This window comes from Bos indicus, chromosome 26, assembly GCF_029378745.1.
Source record: "Bos indicus isolate NIAB-ARS_2022 breed Sahiwal x Tharparkar chromosome 26, NIAB-ARS_B.indTharparkar_mat_pri_1.0, whole genome shotgun sequence".
Taxonomy (NCBI): domain Eukaryota; kingdom Metazoa; phylum Chordata; class Mammalia; order Artiodactyla; family Bovidae; genus Bos; species Bos indicus.
In genome coordinates, this window is record NC_091785.1 from 19,054,221 (window position 1) to 19,079,601 (window position 25,381).

General features: G+C 49.6%; 1 protein-coding gene across 3 annotated transcripts in view; it reads right to left on the reverse strand.

Moving 5' to 3' along the window:
- The window catches only part of CRTAC1 (cartilage acidic protein 1), a 151,938-nt gene extending 132,358 nt beyond the window's left edge, over positions 1-19,580 (reverse strand). For 2 of the 3 annotated variants that reach the window (XM_070780608.1, XM_070780607.1), the window contains exon 1: positions 19,259-19,580. In XM_070780608.1, coding sequence (XP_070636709.1) covers positions 19,259-19,282 — 24 coding nt within the window. In that variant the 5' untranslated portion in view covers positions 19,283-19,580. The remainder of the gene's footprint in view (positions 1-19,258) is intronic. The other variant, XM_070780609.1, reaches the window with a different exon arrangement.
- Between the last annotated feature and the right edge of the window lie 5,801 nt (positions 19,581-25,381).

The following is a 25,381-nucleotide window of genomic DNA, read 5'->3' on the forward strand; positions in this document are numbered from 1 at the left end:
AGCATGCCTTCTAGAAGATCTTAAGTTCCTCCTAGCACTGTGCCTGAAATTTGGGTCACTGCCACCAGGGAGTGGTAGGTCGTATAAGGGTCCTATTAGGGTCATATAAACATCAGGTAGAGATTTTCTAATGAAGGCCATGAAGGGCAAAAATCCAGCCTCTTGATTTATCTTTTTTTGAAAAGTAAAAGCTTTAATTAAAGGAGCCATCTGAAAGAAGTAGCTACTCTGTGTTATCCATTTCCATATAAATAACCTAAACCTGGGCTTTCCAGGTGGTTCAGTGGGTAAAGAACTCAACTGCCAATGCAGGAGACATAAGAGAACCAGGTTCGATCCCTGGGTCAGGAAGATCCCCTGTAGAAGGGAATGGCAACCCACTCCAGTATTCTTGCCCGGAGAATCCTCATGGACAGAGGAGCCTGGCGGGCTACAGGCCATGAGATTGCAAAGAGTCGGACACAACTGAAGTGCCTTAGCACACACACAACCTAAAGCTAGATTGAAAAGAAATAACACACCTATGGGCTGACCTCTATTTTGCTTGATGGCCTTGAGCAAGTCATAGCCTCACTGGGTGCCAGCTTCCTTCTCCAGAATGAGGGTTTGGGAGTAGATCTCTAAAGGTCCTTTCTGGCTCTAAAATTCTATGATGGATTAATTAATTTTTTTTAGAAGCAGGCCTTTGGCAGTTTTTCTCCCCAGCTTTTTCCATAAACTTCAGACCAACCTGTGTGGTTTTCCTTTCTGAGCATATTATTAATAAATATATTTTGAGCCAAACAGCTTTTCAGCAGAGCTCTATAGCGGTTTCCTTACAGGGGCCAAGGCCAGACAGGAACTGGCCATCATTAGCGTGGAAGTGAATGCATTGAGCAGAGGCAGACCAGTGGATGGTCTCCCTAGGGGGTGGGCTGAGAGTGGAGTGGGGGGAACAGGTCCTTTATTTTTAATTTTTCTGCTATGCCAAAGGCGCTTAGTGTACCCACCAGGGCTGCTCAGCACCAGTTGAAAGTTAGAGGGTCAGCTGAGGGCCTGTTGGGGAAGAGGTATAGTGGGAAACTTAGGAAAAAGCCTGGCAAATATTCCCCCTCTATCTCAGGCCTCAGATGAAGGAAATCACTGAAATGCTCCTCTATACCCTGGCTGCTCAGTGGTCCCCAGACCAGTAGCATAAGCATCAGCTAGGAGTTTCTTAGATATGCAGAGTCATGGGCCCTACCCCAGACTTAATAAATCAAAATGTGCATTTTAACAAGATTTCAGGTGGTCTAAATGCATATTAAAGTTTGAGACACACTGCTCAACCGTAGCAGTATAATGAAATCACTTGAGGAGCTTTAAAAAATACCCATGTCTGAAAATAATTTCTTGGCTATGACACCAAAAGCACAGGCAACAGAAGAAAACAGATTAAATGGACTACATCAAATTTAAAACTTTTGTGCATCACAGGATGCTATCAATAGAGTGAAAAGGCAACCCATGGAATGGGAGAAAATATTTGCAAATCATATATGTGATAAAGGATTAATATCCAGAATATATAAAGAACTCCTGTAACTCAACAACAACAAAAGATCCCAATTCAAAAGACCTGAATAAAGATTTCTTCAAGGAAAATACACAACTGGTCAATAAGTATAAAAGAAGATGCTCAATGTCACTAATCATCAGGGAAATGCAACTCAAACCCACAATAAGATAACACAAATGGCAAGCCACTCCAGTGTTCTTGCCTGGAGAATCCCAGGCACAGGGGAGCCTGGTGGGCTGCCGTCTATGGGGTCGCACAGAGTTGGACATGACTGAAGTGACTTAGCATAGCATTGCATCCATTAGAATGGCTATAATCAAAAAACCAGAAAATAACAATTGTTGGTGAGGATGTGGAGAAATTGGGACCCATATGCATTGCTGATGGGACTGTAAAATGGTGCAGCTGCTGTGGAAAACTGCTGTGCAGCAGCAGTTCTTCAAAAAAGTCCAAAAAACAATTACCAAGTGATCTAGCAATTCCATTTCTGGGTATATACCCAAAAGAATCGAAAGAAGGGACTTGAACAGATAATTGTATACCCCAGTTTGTAACTGTATTATTCACCATAGCCACAAGCAAGTGTCCATCAATCTACATGTCCAAAGTGTGGCAAATACCTACAATGGAATATGACATGCCTTAACAAGGAAGGAAATCCTGACACATGCTACAACATGAATGAACCTAGAAGACATCATGCTGAGTGAAAGAAGCCAGTCACAAAAGACAAATACCGTATGATTCCACTTATATGAAGTACATGGAATACTCAAATTCATTGAGGCAGAAAGTAGATGGTGGTTACCAGGGGCTGGGAGGAGAGGGGAATGGGAAGTTAGTGTTTAATGGTTATGGAGTTTCAGTTTGGGAAGATGAAAAGTTCTGGAGATGGATGGGAGTGATGTTTGCATGACAACAAGAGTGTATTTAATATCGCTGAATCAAATACTTACAAATGGCCAAAACAGTAAATTTTATGTTATGTATATTTTACCATAATAAAAAAATACTTATGCCTGGGCTTCAGCCCAAGGTATTCTCACTTACTTGGCATAAGATGCAGTGGGGGCATCAGAACTTTAGAAGCTCCCTATATGGTTCTAATTTGCAAAATTTGAGAAACACAGTTCTATACCAGGGCTTTAGTACTTCTCAAACTTTCAGTTCAGTTCTCAGTTGTGTCTGACTCTTTGCAACCCCATGGACTGCAGCATGCCAGGCTTCCTTGTCCTTCACCAACTCCCAGAGCTTGCTCAAACTCATGTCCATCGAGTCAGTGATGATATCCACCCATGTGGTTCTCTTCTCCTCCTTCCTTCAATCTTTCCCAGCATTGGGGTCTTTTCTAAGGAGTCAGTTCTTTGCATCAGGTGGCCAAAATATTCAGGACTGACTTCCTTTAGGATTGACTGGTTTGATCTCCTTGCAGTCCAAGGGACTCACAAGTCTTTTCCAACACTGCAGTTCAAAAATGCATCTATTCTTTGGCACTCAGCTTTCTTTATGCTCCAACTCCCACATACATACATGACTACTGGAAAAACCATAGCTTTGACTAGACGGACCTTTGTCGGCAAAGTAATGTCTCTGCTTTTTAATATGCTGTCTAGGTTGGTCATAGCTTTTCTTCCAAGGAACAAGTGCCTTTTAATTTCATGGCTGCAGTCACCATCTGCAGTAATTTTGGAGCCCCAGAAAATAAAGTCTCTCACTATTTCCATTGTTTCCCCATATCTTTGCCATGAAATGATGGGACCAGATGCCATGATCTTAGTTTTCTGAATGTTGAGTTTTAAGCCAGCCTTTTTACTCTCCTCTTTCACCTTCCTCAAGAGGCTCTTTAGTTCCTCTTTGCTTTCTGCCATACGGGTGGTGTCATCTGCATATTTGAGGTTATTGATATTTCTCCCAGCAATCTTGATTCCAGCTTGTGCTTCATCCAGCCTGGCATTTTGCATCATGTACTCCAGATATAAGTTAAATAAGCAGGGTGACAATATACAGCCTTGATGTACTCCTTTCCCAATTTGGAACCAGTCTGTTGTTCCATGTCCAGTTCTAACTGTTGCTTCTTGACCTGCATACACATTTCTCAGGAGGCAGGTAAGGTGGTCTGGTATCCCCATCTCTTTAAGAATTTTCCATATTGTTGTGATCCACACAGTCAAAGGCTTTGGTGTAGTCAATAAAGCAGGAGTAGATGTTTTTCTGGAACTCTCTTGCTTTTTTGATGGTCCAACAGATGTCGGCAATTTGATATCTGGTTCCTCTGCCTTTTCTAAATACAGCTTGAACATCTGGAAGTTCTCAGTTCATGAACTATTGAAGCCTGGTTTGGAGAATTTTGAGCATTACTTTGCCAGCGTGTGAGATGAGTGCAACTGTGAGGCAGTTTGAACATTTTTTGGCATTGTCTTTCTTTGGGATTGGAAGAAAACTGACTTTTCCAGTCCTGTGGCCACTGCTGAGTTTTCCAAATTTGCTGGCATATTGAGTGCAGCACTTTCACAGCATCATCTTTTAGGATTTGAAATAGCTCAACTGGAATTCCACCACCTCCACAAGCTTTGTTTGTAGTGATGCTTTCCAAGGTCCACTTTTCTTCACACTCCAGGATGTCTGGTTCTAGGTGAGTGATCACACCATCATGGTTATCTGGGTTATTAAGATCTTTTTTTCTGTAGTTCTGTTTATTCTTGCCACTTCTTCTTAATATCTTCTGCTTCTGTTAGGTCTGTACAGTTTCTGTCCTTTATTGTGCCCATCTTTGCATGAAATATTCCCTTGGTATCTCTAATTTTCTTGAAGAGATCTCCAGTCTTTCCCATTCTGTTGTTTTCCTCTATTTCTTTGCATTGATCACTTAGGAAGCTCTTGGAGGAGGTCACCATTAGCCCCACCATAGACCTGCCGAGCAGACGACCCACAAACCGCAGAACAATTATACCAAAGAAATTCTCACACTGTTAAGAAAGTTCTAGGACCCACAACAGATTTCCCAACCTGGGGATCTGGCAAAGGGACTGAGAACCCCCAGCTTTGACTCTGGAGGCCAGAGGTATTGATTATAGGACTTCCACAGGATTAGGGAAACAGACTCTTGGAGGGCACAAACAAAACCCTGTGTGCACCAGGACCCAGGAGAAAGGAGCAGTGTCCCCACAAGAGGCTGAGCCAGACGTGCCTGTGTGTGTCCAGGAGTCTATGGTGGAGGCGTGGGTCAGCAGTGGCCTGCTGCGGCGTCAGGGGCACTGAATACGACAGTATACAGTGGGCACAAGTCCTTTTGAAAGAGGTCTCAAACTTTAATAGGTACTATATGAATCACCTGCGAGTCTTGATGAAATGCAGTTTCTGATTCAATTAATCTGCAGGAGGGCCCAAGAATCTATATTTTGAATAAGCTCCCACGTGATTCTGATGGTCCTGGTCCATAAACTACACATTTATGGTCCATAAGCCATACATATATACTATAGTGATTAGTTTAAGAAACTTCTCTGCTTCTAGATCTAAGACTCTGAAACCAATCCTAGGGCTGCAGGCTCATTGATCATTAGATACTCGAAGTACTAGGTGTCTTCAGCTCAAAGTCAAATTACCACAATTGATAGTGAGTGACAAAGAGAGATTCTGACTTTAATTTTGATAAAGAATTGAGAAGAAGGAAAAGGTTGGAACTGGAGTGGTGGCAGGGGCAGGGGATGTCATCAGGTCTAGTAGGCAATGCTGCTGCTGCTGCTGCTAAGTCGCTTCAGTCATGTCTGACTCTGTACAGCCCCATAGACAGCAGCCCACCAGGCTCCCCCCGTCTCTGGGATTCTCCAGGCAAGAACACTGGAGTGGGTTGCCATTGCCTTCTCCAACACATGAAACTGAAAAGTGAAAGTGAAGCTGCTCAGTCATGTCCAACTCCTATCAACCCCATGGACTGCAGCCTACCAGGCTCCTCCATCCATGGGATTTTCCAGGCAAGAGTACTGGAGTGGGTTGCCATTGCCTTCTCCCTAGTAGGCAATAGACAGTTATTATTAATGGCCAGAGCCTAGAGGAAATGGGGTATGGGCAGGAATTTGCAAGCCAAGATGAATAAGCATGCCGGTGTGTTTCCCCAAACCCAAACCATCCTGGTATAGAGCACTCGGAGGCACTTAACGTTTGTTAAACGGAAGAAGGAAGGACTGTCCAAATGATAATGCGAATCAGCAGAAACTGCTTGCAACTTGTTACACAGTTATTTTGAAACTGTTCTTTCCCCAAAGCAGTGCTTCTTAAACTGTAACATGCTTACAAATCACCTGAGGGTCATGGTAAAATGCAGATTCTGATTTGGTGGGTCTGGGGTGGGGCCTGAGATTCTGCATTCTAACAAGCCTTCAGGTGATGCCGAGGCTGCTGGTCCCAAGACTCCATTTTCAGAAGTAAGGTTCTAGACTGATGAGCTGGAACCCCAGCTGCCCAGTCAACTCACGTGGGGAGTTTTTAGAGATAGGTTGCTGCCCAGATCCTTTACCCCAGTTTCTGATATAACTGGTCTGGGGCAGGACTCGGGTGCCACATACTGTATTTTTAGAAGCTCCCCTGATTATGTTAATGGTTCTGCACCCAGATTCTCAGCCTGAACTGAGAACCACTACCCCAGATTCGTGGTCCCCAGATGGGAGTGTAAGCTGCAATTGGAGTTGAAGTGAAAAATGTTTCTGCTACCAGAATTCATCACCAGCTTGTTGAGGTCTATCAGGAAAATCTATTTAGCCAGAGAGTATCATAGGAGGAGGCAGGATATGGAGTTTGGGGAAGAAAGCAGAGCAGGATGGTACTGCTTGGAGCAGAAGGCCAGCAGGTGCAGGGTGACCCTACATTTTACATGGCTGGCTCAGAAACCTCCTGTCACACGACTGTGAACATCTCAATCTTCTAGAAGAACGTGGAGAAAAGCTAAAAATAGAATTTTAAAAAGCGGGTTGAACTGAATGTTTTTTGCTTTCTTGAATGCTGTATATCAAGCACCTTCTATGTATCTCCAGGCAGGAGTGGCGTTAAGTAGTAACTGATGTAAGTGCCATGGGAGGATCCAGGGGCAGCACAGCCCAGGGAAGGTGAGGATAAATACCAAGGGTAGAGTTTGGGCAGAGGACGCAGGGCGTGAGCACCCAGGCTGTTCCTGCAGGGGAGGCGGGAGGAGGGAGCAGAGAGGGGTCTTAACAAGGGTGAGAGGCGGTAGGACTTGTGTTTCAGGAAGTGGGAAGAATTGCTTTGTAATAATCTCTTAAAAATGTTCCATAAGCAGATGTCTTGAATAATCCTCAGTGAGATAGAGAAAAATAAATAAATAAAGAGCAGAGTCAGGGGGCTGGACTTGGACCCACCAGAAAGTAGCAGGCGACCTCGAGCATGTTCCTTCACCTTTCTGATCTCAAGTGTCCTCGTCTGTAACATGGGAATCCTATGACGTGCCGTGGGTTTAAGGGTTAAGTGAGCTAGGGAATGCCTCTCGGAGGCCAGGCTCACTGCTTCTTTTCTCACCGTTCACACAGATAGCTTTAAGGTTAGGCAGTCTTTAGACATTGGCTGCAGGTCACATGCAGCCAAACTCAGTTTTCTGCGGCCTCGGGACTTCCCTGAATTGGGTCTGAAAACTGGTAACCAAGCAACCTAGATCTCTGATGTGGGGTCAGCCAGCTGTGGGGAGAGGCTTCCAGGGCAATTTTTAGGGCAAGCAGTTTTTTTGGAATGATCGCAAGCGCCAAGGACACCGCGCTGAGCTCTTACAAAAGCAAGAGCCCCGAATGCTTCAGATGTGGGAACCAGTGGGGAGCACAGGCCCTTCCCAGAAGCTGCAGGAGAGCAGAGGCTTGAGGAAGAGAAGCAGCCGTGGAGCACTCCACCCTGCATGGGCTGGGCCACCAGGGACCCACAGAGACTCCTAAGGAGTGCCTGGGACTGAGGCTCCTCAGAGGAGAGCTTGGGGAGCTCACTGACCCACAGTGACACTTTCTGTGTGCCCCCCCACCCCCGCTGCCCTGCTCCATGAGCTGGGGACTGTGCTCCGTGCCCAGGTCCCAGGGAGAAAGCTGGTCAACATTTGCAGTACAGGGGGAGGGGTGCTGTGGAGGAAGGGGGACAAAGATATCTAGATTAGCCACGTGGAAGAGAAGAACATTTCCATGCAGGTAGGTGGGGTGGTGTAGCTGAGCGGTAAACAATGCTAAGTTAGCTGAATCAGGAGAAGCAGGACGAGATGAGAAAGAAGACATCAGATTCCTCAAAGTCTGGAGAACCAGATGTCACCCCAACCTGCCCTCCTAGCACTGCCTATTTAGAGGTCCCACACTCTGGGTCATGAGTTAGAGGGAGCACTCATTTTTCCCTCTTTGGGTTCCCATCCAGAGGACCTTCCATTGGCCAAGGGCACCGGTTCTCAACCAAGGGCAATTTGCCTCCCTTGCCCTCAGTATCTGGCTATGCCTGGACACATTTTTGGTTGCCCCAACCAGGGAAGGGGGGTGCTATTGGCACCTAGTGGGGAGAGGCCAGGGATGCGGCTGGCAGTGGATAGGATAGCCCTCTACAGCAAAGAATTATCTGGCCCAGCATGTCAGTAACGCTGAGATTGAAAGCTCCTGGACCAGTGCATCATTCCTCTTTTCCAGGGGGCCTTTCCTGCCTGCCCTTCCCACTCCCCACCACCTCAATACCCTCCTTCCTATGGGCTCTCTGCTCTTTCTACCTGTTGCTACTCTGAATGCCTACCCCTGTATCATGTCTCGTCCCTAGTGGACCGTAAGCTCCTTGAGGTCAGAAGCCATGCCTCAGGCATCATCTCTAACCTGGCCCTTAACATCTGCAAAATGCTTGAAGATTGGATGTGTATATGACTATAAACTGAGAGGTTTTGCGTTTGGAAAGCAGTGTTTAAAAAGTCAAAGAACTCTATCAGGGTCCCTAGACAAATCAGCAATAGAAGCCAGTCTATGCCTCAAAGTCTGACAGCCCTGTGAGTTCCACTGAACGTTTGGCAGCCACCACAGGACGGGAGCACCTGGTGGGCCTGGACTCCATCTCCTGAGAGGCGTGCATTCATTCGAAAAACACTTATCAGTAGCAATAGCATCCTTGCTGTCGCCATTACCTTCCAAGTACTGACTTTGTTTGCCAGGCACTGGGCATGCATTATCTCATTTCATTTCCCATTTTAGAGACCTGGAAGTCCAAGCAGTTAATAATACTCATTAAGGACCTATGGCGCCTTGTGCGTGAGGCTGGGAGACTCCACTTGTCTTCGCACTTGCAGAAACACCATTTCATTAGCCTGCTGGTCTCTCTGGCGCCTCCCAGCCTGGGTCCCCTGAGTTTTCATCTGCCTCATTCTGGACTAGGACCAAGTCTCTTTCCTGTAAGTGCAGCCTCAGGCAGCATCGGGAGCTCTCCCCAGGTAGAGGGAAGGAAGAGGAAGCCTTATATTTTCATGGTGCTAGGGAAGATGCATAGGACATAGAGGTGCAGAAGGGCTGTCTTTTGTCTTCCAGGCTGGCAAGGCAGAAGAGGGGACAGGGGACAGTGTGGAGAAATGCCAATGACTGAGGCATTAGAATGTATGCTCCGCTGGGGCAAGAACTTTACTTTGTTCTCAGCTGTTTTCTCAATGCTCGGACAGTGCTTGGCAGAGGTACACGAGACCAGGAAGTGAATAACTGAGTGAGTGACTGAATGGCAGCCCCTGCCTTTCCCTCCACTGAGGCCATCTTTCCAACATGTCTCTCCAGCAAGGTCATCCCTAACCCTTTTGCTGTACATGAGGCATCCACAGCCTTTTCCAACCTCCGCAGTTCAGTTCAGTCGCTCAGTCGTGTCCGACTCTTTGAGACCCCATGAATCGCAGCACGCCAGACCTCCCTGTCCATCACCAACTCCCGGAGTTCACCCAGACTCACATCCATCGAGTCAGTGATGCCATCCAGCCATCTCATCTTCTGTCGTCCCCTTCTCCTCCTGCCCCTAATCCCTCCCAGCAGCAGAGTCTTTTCCAATGAGTCAACTCTTCTCATGAGGTGGCCAGAGTACTGGAGTTTCAGCTTCAGCATCATTCCCTCCAAAGAAATCCCAGGGCTGATCTCCTTCAGAATGGACTGGTTGGATCTCCTTGCAGTCCAAGGGACTCTCAAGAGTCTTCTCCAACATCACAGTTCAAAAGCATCAATTCTTCGGCGCTCAGCCTTCTTCACAGTCCAACTCTCATATCCATACATGACCACAGGAAAAACCATAGCCTTGACTAGACGGACCTTTGTTGGCAAAGTAATGTCTCTGCTTTTGAATATGCTATCTAGGTTGGTCATAACTTTCCTTCCAAGGAGTAAGCGTCTTTTAATTTCATGGCTGCAGGCACCGTCTGCAGTGACCTCCTAGCTGCACCCTTTCTCAGCACCTGTCCCACCCCAGCCACACCGAGCCTCCTAGGGCTGCATGACCCTGCTCGGCCGCCATGCACACGCTGGCTCCTCTGCCTGGAATGCTTTCTTCACCTTGTCCCTCTGGCCAGTCCTTCAGTGCCTCTCTCCTAGGCCTTCCTTGGCAGCCCCAGGCAGATGCTTGCTCCTTCCACTGTGTGTTCCCATCTCACTTGGTGTAAGATCAAGTGAGAAAGACCGTTTAGTGAAAGAGATTATTTAGTGTAGTGTCCAAGGACATCAATTCTGGAGCCAGTTGGCTTGGACATAGATCCTGGCTCTGCCACATTCTGGCTGTGTGACTTTGGGCAAGTTACTTAACTTCTCTGTGCCTTTGTTTCCTCATCTGTGAAAGAGTGACAACAGCAGTGCCTACCTTCTAAGGTTACTATGAGGATTAAAGGAGATTATCCGCATAAGGGGCTGGAGCAGTGCCTGGTACGTAGCCAATGGTAGGTAGGTGTTACTATTAATACTACTCATTCCTCATATAGTACTTGTTATAAGAATTGCTATTAAAAAAATATCTCTGTTTGCTTGTGTACAGGGTCCCCTGAATTAGCCTGAAGAGTGATGATCAGCTCCGAGACTTACAAGCAGGGCAAGATGAGAGTAAGCAGGGAGCAGTTAACAAGTATTACCGCTAGTCAGCTGAAGGATAAGGGGGGCAGAACCTTGACAGTGTGGATGGAAAGACTGGGCAGCTTTGAGAGAGATTCGTGAAGCAGATTGACTCAGTGATCCAGAAGTTGTGAAAAATGAGGAGGAAGCAAGAACCAAATATGACGCCAGATTTCCAGATTGATTGTTGGGGTCTGAAAGGGTCCAGTGAACAGCATCCCACTTCCCTCCCTGTTCATATTCAGGATTAGTGAAGCGGAAGAAAGGTGGGAAGGGGAGGAGACAGGTGGGGCTCAGACAGATAGAGATTAAAAGCCACCATCATTACACATACAGCTGTTTGGAAGGCCAGGCTTTGGAGTGGGGTCCCTGGTGCTTGCCGATGTACTTGTACCCTCTTGCAGCCCTCCCTGTGGGGAGGGGCGGGCCTGAGCCTGCCTGGCTAAGCTCAGCACATGGCAGAGAGTAGCACGTGCAGGGAGGTAAGTCCAGAAAGGGCTCTCGATGCCCAGTTCTCCCAAACTGACCCATCTGAGGAGTCCTTGCTCCAGCCCTTAGGAGGGGGCAGTGGGGAAAGGAGGGAGGGCAGGAATGGTGCACTGGTCCTGGGGTTCTCAGTCTCAGCATTACTGATGTGCTGGGCCAGATAATTCTTTGCTCACGTGGAGGCAGCAGTTGGAGCCTGTAGAGCCTGCCTGTCTCAGAGTGAGGAGCGGGAGGTTTGAAGTCATGATCAGACAGGTTTAGAAATGGCATTTTAGATTTGGGGCAGCAGTGTGCAGGGCCGCTAGGCTGGCCATGTTTCCAAACAGTGAGTGAGAGTATCACAGAGGGGACTGGACATCCTGGATGACCTCCAAAGTTCTTTCCTGGGCCTAAGTGTCTATGGGTCAGGTTTTTTCCCTAAATCATTTAAAATGCATTAGTGGACCTTGCTATTTAAAAGCTTCCTCCTGGGAATGTTGCCGTGAAGCAATGATTCATTCCCTAGTCTGTCTTTGGTGGAAATCCAAATGATCATCTATTCTATCAGCTTGCTGCTACCAAGATAGATCCGCGCTGGGCTTCCCTGGAGCAGCCTGGTTGCTGGGGGGCGGGGGGCAGGGTGGGGGGGGGGCGGGGGTGAGCACCTGGAGGAGATGAAGAGGAAGAGAAACAGCCCGTCCAGGCTAAGAGCTGGTACCATGTTATGTGTGGGTCCTATGTGGGCTCCTGAGGGGGCTTCCCTGGTGGCTCAGACATTGAAGAATCTGCCTGCAATGCAGAACACCCAGGTTCGGTCCCTGGGTTGGGAAGATCCCCTGGAGGAGGAAATGGCAACCCACTCCAGCATTTTTGCCTGGAGAATTCCATGGATAGAGGGGCATGGCAAGCTATAGTCCATAGGGCTATGACTTCAACTTTCACTTTCAGACCTTGCTTGATCAGTAGGACCTTTGTGGGTTTACAGAGCCCTGGGGCAAATGCCAGCTCTGGGAAGAAGGAGCCAGAAAGAAAGCTGGACTGGAGATTCACTTTAATACTAAGGGCCAACTCTACTCCAGACTGGCCTCCTACATCCACACATTCATTAGTTCACCCACCGAGCACCTGTGGAGCCCCTCCCCCTGCCAAATGCTATGCTGCTGCTGCTGCTGCGTTGCTTCAGTCGTGTCTGACTCTGTGCGACCCCATAGACGGCAGCCCACCAGGCTCCCCCATCCCTGGGATTCTCCAGGCAAGAACACTGGAGTGGGTTGCCATTTCCTTCTCCAATGCATGAAAATGAAAAGTGAAAGTGAAGTCACTCAGTTGTGTCCGACTCTTCTTGACCCCATGGACTGCAGCCTACCAGGCTCCTCCATCCATGGGATTTTCCAGGCAAGAGTACTGGAGTGGGGTGCCATTGCCTTCTCCAAAATGCTATGCTAGGCACTAGATTTGCATTTGAGAACAAAAGACATGGTGTCTCAGCCCCCGCTGCTTGCAAGGCAGCTTTTCTCCTTCTCCGGGACTCTCCTTTCCCTGCCTGCAAAAGGCTCTTTGGATATACATAGCTTCTCAGATGACTGGTACATGATTGCCATTCCAAGAAAGTCTGTTCTTAGAGACCAGGGCACAAGGGAACATGACATCCCTGGGGCAAAGCGAGAGAAAGGGCCCTTGTGCTCACCAAGTCTCATTACATGGACTGACCTCCGGAGGCTGGCCTGCCCTGGACTTGCAGGACGCGCACCACGTTCACTGCAGGAACTGGGTGAGGTCTGTGTGTGTGTCCACCCTCCCAATTTGGCCAGGGAATGGTGTAGCTTTGGTCCTCTAAGGCAGAGGTTCCCAACCTTCTTGGTACCAGCGACAGGTTTTGCGGAAGACAGTTCTTCCATGGACAAGTGGCGGAGGGAGAGAAGGTTCAAGCAGTAATGGGAGCAATGGGGAGCCGCAGATGAAGCTTCACTCGAATGCCTGTCGTTCATCTCCAGCTGTGCAGCCCGGTTCCTAACAGGCTGCAGACTGTATCAGTCCATGGCTCCATGTTTGGAGAACCCTACTCTAAGGAGAGCCTCTAGGGACTTCCTACCTCCAATCGTGAGTGCAGGGAAGGCAAGGGCAGGGCCAGGCCTTCTGTGAGAAACACCAGCTGAGGCTGCTCCCAGGAACCCTGCAAGGCTCCTCTGTCCATCCAGGCAGGGAATCAGGTTCCTGGGCATGTTGCCTATCCCCAAGGAGGGTAGGGATGCCAATGCAAGTCTCCCGAAGTGGGGAGGCTCTCCAGGTAGATGGAGCGGCAGTAAAGGAGGGAAGAAGTCCCTGCAGTCCCTTCCTCAGTCAACAGGACCTCTTAGCTCTGCAATGACTCCCGTGACCTTGTCACTGTACTTGTTGGGTGCAAACAAAGATAAGAGTAACTGGAAACCACAGGAAGGGTCATTTTATACTCTCGGCACTCTCAATTCTTCTATGGCTAATTAAAGTAATATGTCAAAATGTCCCTTGGAAGAGATCTTTAAGAATATGTCTGTTAAGTAAACGAGGTTTTACTAATTAATGACATACCTGCCCACCCCTCCTTCAAGTTCCTTGCAGAGCTTCCCTGTGCCAAGAGGGCTGAGCAGGAAAGGGTGGCGAAGTCTTGGAGGGAGTGGGGACAAATCCAGCCCGCTTGTCAGTTGGGGAGCTCTCAGCTTCTCCTCCGGATGTTGATCAGATTTCCTGGGCTGGAACCAATTCACAGGGCCCGGGGACTGGAGTTTTTCCAAGAAGCAAACGTTTTTCTTCTTACGAAGTCAACATGATTTCTTTCAAGGAAAATTTTTATCTTCTTTTAAAGTGTCTAGGCTTTTTGAGGGGCAGATCTTTGGACTTTTCTTTGAAGATATTGATCATGATGAAATTGTCATTTGCTGAGACCATCGCCCGCCCCCCCCCCCCCCAACCCCACAGGCCCTCACACAAGAGGCCTAGGGGGCAGGGGAATGATGCACCAAACTTGTACCATGAGTCAGTGGCATAGCCAGAAATAGAGCTTTCCAAACTCCCCAGTTCTTAATAATAACAATATTAATAATAACCTCTTTAGAATTTTCTAAGTGTTTTCACAGCTCACACTGAACCTTCACAACAACTCTGGGGAGAGTCTGGGGAAGTCACTCTTAGGAGACAGCAGATCTGAGGTGCAGAGGAGCTTTGCCACTCACTTGCTGCATGATTCTGGTTGGTCTCTTCACTTCTGGACCTCAGGGTCCTCAGCGGTGAAGTGGGAGGGCTGGGTGAGAATACTGCTAAAATCCCTCCACCTCTAACATGCTCTGAGTCCATGCTGTGATGCTGTGGTCCAGGGTTTCTCCACTTGGCACTAGTGACTTTTTTAGGCCAGACAGTTCTTTGTCGGGGCCTGTCCTGTGCACTGTAAGATGGTTGACATCATCCCTGGCCTCCACCCCCTAGATGCCAACAGTACCCCCGATCCAGCCGTCACAATCAAAAATGTCTACAGACATTGCCACATGGGCACAGTAACCCCTCCGCTCACTGCCCAAGGACATCAGTAAGGTCAAGATCATGTGGTTCAGTGGAGAAAGGTCTTTTTCTCCAACCCCTTCACACCTTTCCATAGACTTTTCAAACACAACCTCCTTGTCCTTTGCTAGCTTCTCATTTCTTAAGTGCCCTCCATGGTCCGGGGGTGTCTAGTGTGATAATGAACCAATTGACTTCATGCTTTCTCCTAAGGAGAGTTCACAAGTTTATGTCCCCTAAGCAACCAGTCAGGCTCCCCAGAAATCCCTCGTAGAACCCTGGCTGGCCCAGAAGCCTGTATCTGCAGCCTGCAGGAGGCCCGGTGAGCACGGGTTTGTCAGCACTCTTAAATCACTGAGCTCCGAGGAAGCCTTCTCCTAGCACAAAGATCCTTCCTAGAATCAATAGCTCAGGGCCTTCCATCACACTCAGAATTATCCTGGGACCTGTAAAATTTCTTTTCCCCAAGTATGGCAGAACCCCCAAATGAAAGCCCCAGTGTGGGGGAAGGAAGATAGCAGCTCTGTCAAGAAGGTCTTGTCCACAGCCCAGATGTTGCTGCGAGCAGAGGCTGACGGGCAGACCTGGACGTTTGGTCTCTTTCACAGGGAAAAGGAAGACCCAGCGCAGTCCCCAGTGACCCCGTAATATTATCCCCTCCCATCTATTCTTCTTTACATCTCACCAAAGGCAGAGCCATGTTAAAGACTATCTTCCTTGATGCTCACTATCTTACCCTCATCACGGCCTGCCAGCCTTACCATTTTGCAGAGGAGGAAACTGAGGTATGCAGAGGTTAAGCAGTTTGTCCAAGGTTCCTAAACAGGAAGCGGTGAGTCACATTCTAAGCCTGCATCCTTCCCACTACTGAGCTGCCTTCCCAGCAAGAGCAGGTTATAAGGGTCAGGTTATAGCAGGTTATAGTGGGACTCATGTAAGAGGCAACTTCTTGTTTCCTCAATGTCTGACGCCGCTTCCACATTCAAACAAAAATCTAGAGATCCCATGCTATCACTGTGTTTTATGTAATTATACTCCTCTGGCTTTATCCAAGAAAAATCCAAGCCTTGGGAATGCAGGCACAACTCTTCAGACAGAGCTGGGAGCAGGCACAAATCCCTAGTCCAGGCTCTCAGAACCCTGCTTTCAAGGAAGGGACTGTGGCTCTGTGGTCCACATTATCCTACCACCCGCCTCCCCTACCTGAAGACAAAGACACAACTTGTCTGAGAGCCTGAAGGAGATGAGAAAACTCAAGCACCTTCCCTGGCAACAAGCATCCCTTGGGTGAGCCTTAGGGACAGAAGCGGATCTGCCTCTCGGAGTTCTGGCTCGGCAGCACTGGTTCCTCCTGAGGGTCACTGCCAAGTCTGCAGATACTCTGGGGGAAACTCCAAGCACAGTGCAAAGGAGCAGGGTGAGGAGAGGACACCGGAGGAGGGGGCCAGCCCGTAGGCCACTCAGCAAACCTCCTTCCCAGGGCCCAGCTCAGATGTCGACAGCCAGACTCAGAACAGAAAAAGGGCAATGGAAATGGTAGTATCTTCCAGGTCACCCAAGAAACCCTCACATGAGGATTTTGCAAAAATAGAACATCCCAGCACTCTGACCTTGAGCTGGGAGCCGCAAGGATGGGGAAATGGGCAAATACTGGTTGGAAATGCTTCGCTTCACCCAGGATCCAACTACTGGTGTGGTGTGACTATGGGACAGAGACCCTACTCCAGCATTCCTGAGCAGAAGGAAGAGCCCTAGGCTTGGGTTCCAAGATCATCTCGAGGGGCTGGGCACTTCTGATTCCTAAGTGCATGGAGAGAAACCTGGAGTTGCATTGTTTTTCCCTACATGACCGCTTGGAATAACAAGACAAGATAATGGAGGAAGGGGAAAGAATAACTAGAAATTTCTATTACCCGTACATGTACATTACAAGAGCTTTATCTATTCCTTGCCTCCTCAGTCTGTATAACAGATTCAGAGGAAATTTTCCCCAAGCTATTAGATGTATTAATTTACCAATGTCGGTTCAGTCAGCAATTATGAACACGTATTTTTCCCTGGGAAATCCCATGGACAGGAGAGGCTGGCAGGCTATATGCAGTCTGCGAGGCTGCAAAAAAGCTGGAGACAACTTAGCGACTACACAATATCAACAACTGTGCAGAACACACATCAATCTCCATAGTAAAGAGGAAGCAGGTCATGGGAGCAGAGAGAGTTCTCAGTAGCAGAGTGGAAATCCTAGGACCCAGTCCTATCTCTTCCACCAGCCATGTGACTCTGGGCAAGATGCTTGCCTTGACTGGGCTTCAGTTTTCCCATCTGTAAGTTGTGTGCTCATGGGATGGCTTTGGAGTAGGTGCTCTTCAAGGTCCCTTTCTTCTAGCTCTAATATTCTGGGGCTCTATGAATACTGAACAAGCTCAAAGACCGCACCAGCACCAAGCACAAAGGATAATTTCAGAGAGCAGGTGGGGCTGGGTACCAGCTCTATTTCCTTGGAATGCTGCACTTGTATCTATCTCCTTGCACCTGAGATCACAGGACCACCTGAAGTCCAGGAAGTACGTGGTAGAAGGGTTCCAATCAAGAAGGTGACGGTTAAAGGCCTGAGCTTGCTTAAAGCATTAAGTTACTATGGCCAGTGAAGGGCAAGAAATGAGTAAGTCAGTGGTCCTGAGCTGGGTGCCTTTGGCGCCCCCTACTGGGCACCAAGGAGCTTGCTGGGCAGCTTCCATTGCCTAAGCAGGCTGCAAGATTGAGAACAGGTCTGTCACAAGCTGTTTAATAGGCCTGCCTTCCTGGTCTGCAGTCCTGCTCGCTTAAGAATATATTTCACTTTCTAGAATTACATAGACCGTTGGCCCACACATTCATAGGGCACTACTGTGCTGTGATAGTACATGTTAACCAAACATCAAGGTGCAGAGTAATAAACATCAGGGTTCGGAATAGCAGGTGCAGCCCAGATGGAGAAAAGAGAAGAAAGAGCAACAAGCAGGTATTTCGCTGTACAAATCCCCAGTGGCGAGAAGGTCTGGGGAAATGCAGAAGAAAAATGTTGACTGTGGGCAGAGGACGGAGCTAGGTTTGGGGGTATGAATCCAGAGCCCTGCTAAAAGATCTCCAGGCTGACCGCCTACTTTTGACCTTCTCCAGAGACCATTAGTACCAAATGTAAACCAGAATATTCTATTTGTGGCCCACTGTGCCAGCATCTAGACCTTAAACTCCCTTTGTTGCCTCTTAAATGGACTTTAGGACCTGCTGCCAATAACATGTTCTTAAGTCAGATGGAGAGCAAATGCTTCCTCAAGGGCCATATTGGAACAACCGCCATATTCCCACTTTTCCATTCTCCATCTCCCCTCCCTTGTGGCTGAGAGAGAGGTACAGGGTGACTCTGAATTTGCTCCAATTCAGTCTTGGGTAGCTGCAGCCCAAGTCATCAGGGTCAAAAAAATCTCCCTCCTGTAGCGTTCTCTTCCCACTAGAGTTCTCCCCTGATTCAAGACAGCACTACAGACTTATTCCCTATCGCTGGAACCTGCTTCCTTTCCTTTTTCACCTGGCTTCACTTGGGAAGTCCTGCACCCATCCCAGAAGACACTCCAAGTGTGACTGAAGAAAATGTCTTGCCTAGAGAGCTGAAGCACCTCCTGGGACACAGAATAGCCACACTAGGTGTACCCCCATAGCACCACCAGCAGCAATATTCATTAGTCATTCCCCGAGGGAAAAAAGTGACCCTCCCACACCAACCCCAGGCACATTTCACCGCCACTCTGGTAGGCTCCTATCCAGGGCTGGGATGACTTTGGATTCTTGAGTTGGTTTCTGCAGAAACGGGACTAACCAAGACTCTCAACTACTATGCTGCGAAAAAGCGCGCTGCATTGCTGGGCATGCCCCCAAGCTCGGCCTCCTGCCCCATCAAAGCCTCCATGTGCCTCCCCCCCCCACCCCCTCCCTGGGCCGAGGAGGACCCCCGGTCCCCCTGGAATGCCTGAAGCTGGTTTGTCTAAGATTGGATGAAAGCAAGCAGACCACACCTCGGTCCAGCAAAAGCAGCTGACAGCTAAGCCGCGCGGAGCTGGCTCTCGGAGCTCTCTGCCACCCAGCGCTGTGCCCAGGAGCTCGGTTTCCCGGGGGTGAAAAGCGCTAGCTTTCCCCAGGGCTTTTCCCCACCCTGGAAGCATAGGCAGCTGGCCGAGGCCAGCAGCTTCCCCGGCCCGGAGCTGAGCCTGGTTCGCTGGGTGACTCCCCAATACCCCACGTACATCCCTCCTCACCTGCTCCGCCCCCTCCCAGCTCCACCGCCCCCTCCCCAAACAGCTGACCTCCAGGGCGCCCCCAACACTTTCTCTGCCAGCTGTGAGAGCTGTAGCCCCCACACCTCCGCTCCCACCTCTCCTCCACCTCCGGCCCGGCGCCCGCCTCTCCCCACAGCCCGCGGGAGGCTCTGCGCGCCAGTCGAGTCCTGAGCCTCTTGGCAAGTTGGAAACCAAGCCGCCGCCGCCGCCGCCGCCTTAGCGGTCTCGGTGTTCTCAGCCACCATCCCCGCCAACCCTGCGGGAGGATCGGGAGGGAGCAAAGGGCGGGAGAAACTTTCTCTGCCTGAGGGGTTGGGGTCACTGAAGCGGGTACTCACCCCGGGGTCCGCGCTCGCAGCCATCCTCGGGCTCTCTCAGCCCCGCCGCCTGGGGGCGTCGGAGAGCCGGAGCTCGCTGCCGCCTCTGCCGCCGCCGCCGCCGCTGCCTTCCAGCTCGGACCCCCGGTCCCGGGCTGGCCTCGAGCCTCCCGCCCCGACGCCGCTCGCTCGCTTTATACAACTCCACTCGAGCGCGCCGGGGCTTATGTAAAGGCTGGCGGAGACCCGCAGCCAATGGCGCTGCAGCTGGAACTGGGGGCCGGGGGTGGCGCGGCCAATCGCGGTCCGGAAAGCCCCGGGAGCCGGGTAGGGGGAGGGGCGCCTCCCCGCGCTGATTTAGGAGCCAGGATTGCGGTGGCAGCCGCCGGCAGCCGGGCCGGCCGGGCGCGGCGCGGCGGGCGCTGGGGTGGGCGGCGGCGCAGGCGGCGGCTAGGGCGGGTGCCCCCCGCGCCTCGCCGCTGCGTCGCGTAACCTTCAGGAGGCAGCCGGGCCTGGCGATGGGGGCGAGGGCGTCTGGGGGGGCGCTGGGGGCCCGGGGCCGGCGGGAAGCAGGGGTCCCCAGGGAGGAAGCGCCGGGAAGGAAGGCAGGGGGGAGGGGAGGGCAGTGAGTCCCAGGGCCCCGCGGCCACCCCTGTGCGCAGGGTCGAGGGTGGCGGCAGGGGCAGTGGCGTGCCTTCCCGATTCCCCAGATAGCGATCTGGCGTCGCCGGGCCGGGCCGGAGCGGCAGCGCGAGCAGCGCTGATGGCGAGATTTTGCGCTGCGGAGCGAACGCGGAGCCGATCTTTATCCGGCCTGGGGACGTGTCCGAGCGCCTCCCAGGGACTGCTCAGTATGGAGAGCGGAGCTTCGCGACGGCCTCAGAAGGCGGGGAGCGGGCGAGCACAGCCCCGAGATGAGGCGCGGCGGAGGCGGCCGTGGGGAGCATCTCGCCCCTCCTCCTCAGTTCTCCGCCTTCCCGCTGGCCCCGCTGGCGGTGTCCCCATCCCATCCCGCCTAGCCCCCGCCCCCACCCCCGGGCCAGGGCTGCGCCCGGCCCACCTGCTCTGGTCAAGTGCGTTCTTCCAGCTTCCCTCACCGCTTTGCTCACAGGTACTGCTTCCCCACTCATCAAACCCCAGCCCACTTGGGTGGGCAGGGTAGTCTGAGCCTCTCAGGACCGGGTGTAGTGGGGGCTAAGCTTGGGAAGAACGCCCTTGATCGGCAGTGCGCAAAGTCCTCGCGTGCGGGACTGGAAAGAGACCTGAAGTCAGGCGCCTAGAATAGAGCCTGACACCTAATAGGTGCCAGGAAGGATTTACCTAGTAAGGATTTACTGAATGCACCTTGAACCGAATATGGACTTTGGGTTTCTGAGAGCTGGGGGACCAGACTTGGGAAGAGAAAGACCTGGAAATAAGCCATCTGAGGAGGAGGGAGCTAGGACTGTTTTCTCGTCTATTGATGCCTTTATGACCATCACCCTGCCTTCTGGGCCCTTGACTCCAAATGTCAAATGTCTTCTTTCCTAGAAGGTCCCCCCAGCCCCAGACCCAGGTGTCCCCAGATTTTGAGCAGAACCTTCAGAGGCTACTTTGGGCCCTGCTTTCAGGAGGCTGTGACCCTCCTGTGGAAAGAAATAGCAAAGGATAGGCAATCTTTCTAGCTCTGAGGGTCCCGGATCTAGTTCAGTTTCTTAACTTGTTGAGGGTGGTGGGTGCTTTTGAGAATCTGATGAAAACCATTGAATCCTTTCTCTAGAAAAGCATACACATTTACACACACACACCTTAAGTATAATTTCAGGATCATTAGGGACTCTCTTGGGGCTCTGCCCAGTGTCAACATCCTGTTTCTCTAGGGGTCTAGGATAGTGGTTTATAATCACCTTCCTCTTGGGGAATCACAGAACTCTTGAATCTTTCAAGAGTATGATTAATGGAATGAGTCTGTGTCTCAGAAAAATGCTCGATCACATACATACATGTTAACATGCAATGCTAGGGCGTTCATGGATCCTTAAAAGCAGATTCGGAACCTTTGCCAAAGAGCAAATAGACTTTTGCCCCGTGGGTACCCGTGATCCCCAGTCCTCTCCACAAGGAGTGTTGGGAACTCTGTGCCCTGCTGCCTCATGCCACCACCCTATTTTGAGGGCATCTGAGTCACGTGGTGATGGCCCCGGCTCCACACTTGTCTCTGCATCTCGGTCCCCGCCACCCTTTCAGTGTAGAAATAAGTTGCAGGTTGTCATGTTCTGTCTGATCTGTGAGCCTTCCTTAGCCAGAAACTGCAACTCTGGGAGACAGCAAGTGACTGGTAATTAACCAGTTTCACTCAATCCCAAGCTTCTGAACACACCTTTGCTGGGTTTTGTTCTCACCTCTCTCTTTGCTGGTGAAGCTGTGAACAGCAGCCCCAGATGTGGAGCCTCCCCTCGCCTAAACCCACCAGATTTTGTAACCAATGCAGTAATTATCAGATATTAGCCATCCAGATGTGAATAGGCTTTGTGCACAAAACAGCTCTACCTCATGCTTTCCTGCAGCTAGCCACATAAGGGTTCAGTGGACCAGAAGTGCAGGGGAGGGACAGAGAAATGAAGGAAATGACCGAGACAGTCTCTCCAGGAAGTTCTCTAGGTGATGCATTTCGTTTCTGCACTTAAACCTGTGAAGGTTCAACCAGTGGGCCATTCTGCTCCTTTCATTTCTAATTCTACTAATGTCCTCCTTGTCTATTCAGTCATTTCATGTCTCTGTCCACTTGAAGCTTCAGCCCTGCCCTGCCTGACTCACTGTAGACATCTTGCCCTCACAAATTTCCCAGACACATCCTGCTTTCTCAGGGCACATGCACGTTTACGGACTGAATTGTGTCCCCTTCAAATTCATCTGTTGAAGACTTAACTTCCACTGTGACTGTGTTTGGAGATAGGGCCTCTAAAGAGATAGTTAAGGTTAAATGAGGTCCAAAGGGTGGGACCCTAATCCTTAGGATTGGTGGCCTTAAAAGAAAAGAAAGACACTACCCTCGGGGCATGCACAGAAGAAAGGTCATTTTAGGACACAGACCAAGGTGGCTATTTGCAAGCTAAGGAGGGAGGTCTGAGAAGAAACCAGACCTGCTGGTGCCTCAATCTGGGACTTCCAGCCTCCTACTGCAAGAAAATGAAATTCAGTTGTTTAAGCCACCTGATCTGTGGTTTATTGTTATGGCAGCCTGAGCAGACAAACACATACACACATGTCTTCAACATGCTCCTTACGCCTATCCAGCTTTTTCAGTCTCCTCCCAACACGTCGACTCTCTCTGTACTGTCCCTTTAGATTTTGCCCTTGCTTACCTGGGACACTTGCCTAAAATGTTTTCTCATCTTTTGGCACCCAAATTAAGTCTCACCTCCCACACCACCTTCCAAAAGTGCTCTGGCCTATGTTGGAGCTTTGCCTTGTCAGCCCTCCTGCAGGTCTGCAACGTCTTAGCACTCTATTGTGCACATTGTCCTGTGTTCTCTCTAATTGCTTCTTACCCAGAAAGCTTAGCCTTCCTCTCAGAATGGAAACTCCTTTAAGTCCAAAGTTTGTACCTTGTGCTCGGCTACCACATAGAACCCAGTGTGAAACTGGGCATAGAGTGAACACACAGTTTGTTGATTAATTTATTCTAATGAAACATGTTTATGTTTCAAAAACCTAGACCGACAGCATATTAAAAAGCAGAGATATTACTTTTCCAACAAAGGTCCGTCTAATCAAAGCTATTGTTTTTCCAGTAGTCATGTATGGATATGAGAGCTGGACCATAAAGAAGTCTGAGCACTGACGAATTGATGCTTTTAAACTGTGGTGTTGGAGAAGACTCTTGAGAATCCCTTGGAATGCAAGGAGATCTAACCAGTCAATCTTAAAGGAAATCAACCCTGGATATCACTGGAAGGAGTGATGCTGAAGCTGAAGCTCGAATACTTCGGCCACCTGATGCAAAAGGCTGACTCATTGGAAAAGATCCTGATGCTGGGAAAGATTGAAGGCAGGAGGAGAAGGGGATGGCAGAGGGTGAGATGGTTGGATGGCATCACCGACTTGATGGATATGAGTTTGATCAAGCTCCAGGAGATGGTGAAGGACAGGGAAGCCTGGCGTGCTGCAGTCCATGGGGTGGCAAAGAGTCAGACAAGACCGAGTGACTGAACAACAACAGCGTTTCAAAAAAAAAAAATGCTAGAAAAGTTTCACAGCACTTCGTTTTCTGAAAGCTCAAGACATCTGGGGTGTGTCTTCTCAGTCATCTTGAGAGACCATTGGAGCAGGGGCTGTCATGAACCAACTCTTTCCTCTGGTTCAGGATCAGAGGGTCACACAAGTTATAAGTTAGAGAGCTGTGCAGTCAGGGGTCCACCACAGCCTTCCCCTTTATTGTGCTCCTCTCTGCATCGTACTCTAAGCCAGCCGCTCTGACTACAAAACCACTCCACTACAGTGCGGCAAAGCCTCAAAGTGCCCAGGCTGCCTGGGTACAGATTAACATTATGAATGGTCATCTATATCCATCATCGCTCCCAGGCTCCCCCTGATCCTAAGGGGCTCTGACTTTCCTCACTAAACTTTTCTAGAATTTCATAACACCCTCTGTTATTTAGTCTCTCTTTCCCAGGTCTACCGTCTCTACCTGGAGAAGTTTGCCTGTAGCATGTGCTGCCATTTTAAGCTGCTCTGAGCTAGTTCTCTGGCCTTCTGGAAGTCCATCACGGTTTGTGGTTTGTCTTCAGGAGCTCCGTCATCTTCACCCCTACTTGCTTCCCTTCAAACGTTGCTTCTGTACCTCTGCCATGTATATACCACTGTTAACACAAGTCTGTCTGAAACTCACCAGCCACCAATAAACATGTAGTCCTTAGACAAAACGGACCACAACCCAATATGGCTTGGTTTAAGGAGGGGTCATTTCCTCACACTCCCTTAAATCTCTCACTTCTTTCCTGGTTCATGGTTTCTCTTCTGCTACTGGTGCTGCTTTCCCAGCCCCTCCCAACGCATTCATTTCTTTGGGGACAATCGAGCCTAAAATACCATTCCACAGTCCCCTACCTGCAATTCCGAATTTCCAAATCTCTGAAAATCAAAACATGGGTTTTGGGGTTTTTCGGTTTTCCACGGGTTTGATGCCGAATTTCATCTGGCAACAAAACCGGACAAACTGATGAGAAGCCGTTTTATCTTCACACCCACTTAGTATGATCATTCATATATTTTACTGCAGAAATAGCAATGTGGCTGATTATAAGATGCTGCCCACAACCTCACGGGGCGTGGCGTGTTCAGCATATTTGGTAACTTTCTGAATTCTCAAGCACCTGTGGCTTCAACAGATAAGATCTGTTGGAACAGGAGCATGTTTAAGAGCTGAGGTTCCCTGGCCTTTCCTCACCATCTGGAGAGTGAGAAGACAGCCAAGTGGATCCGTGAGGGTTACAGGGAAACCAGGGCTAGCAACTCTTCCCATTAGGAGACAGAATCCCTGTTTGGAAACTGCAGGGTCCATTACTTGGTGGTGATTACTCCACCCTGATTTAATTAACCAGGGTTTGTTGAGAGCTCCCCTCCATCACCCCCTATCTCTGCACGTCTTGGTTCTTCCCCAATTTGTTCTAAAACTCCACCCTCATCTTGACACCAAATTCCACTGAAGATAGAATGGACTTCTCACAGGTTCAGCTTCAGAGTCCAGAGCTATTGTTATGACCTGCCAGATGCAAAGGTAAAATAAGGATAATAAAACTCGTTATAGGCTTTCATAAGGAACACAGGAGATAATGTATGCACAGCACTCAGCAGAGGGCCTGTGCGTAGTGAGCGCTCCATAAACGATGCTCCTGTCATCCTTCTCTTCTCTTTCCTCCAATCTCTGTGCCCAACCTGTCACTTCCACCTGCCTGTCCTTCCTTTGAAATGCCACTCGCTTTCATCTCTCTCACTTCACTCCCAGACCTTTAGCATCTTGCATTTGTATTCCTATAATGGCAGATCTGTAGGTCTTCCTAACCTTCATTTTCTTCTCACCCAAGCTATAGTAAGAGTTTCATTTGTGTAGCACTTCACAGAAGCAAAAAAAGGTGGTGCTAGTGGAAAAGAACCCGCCCGTCA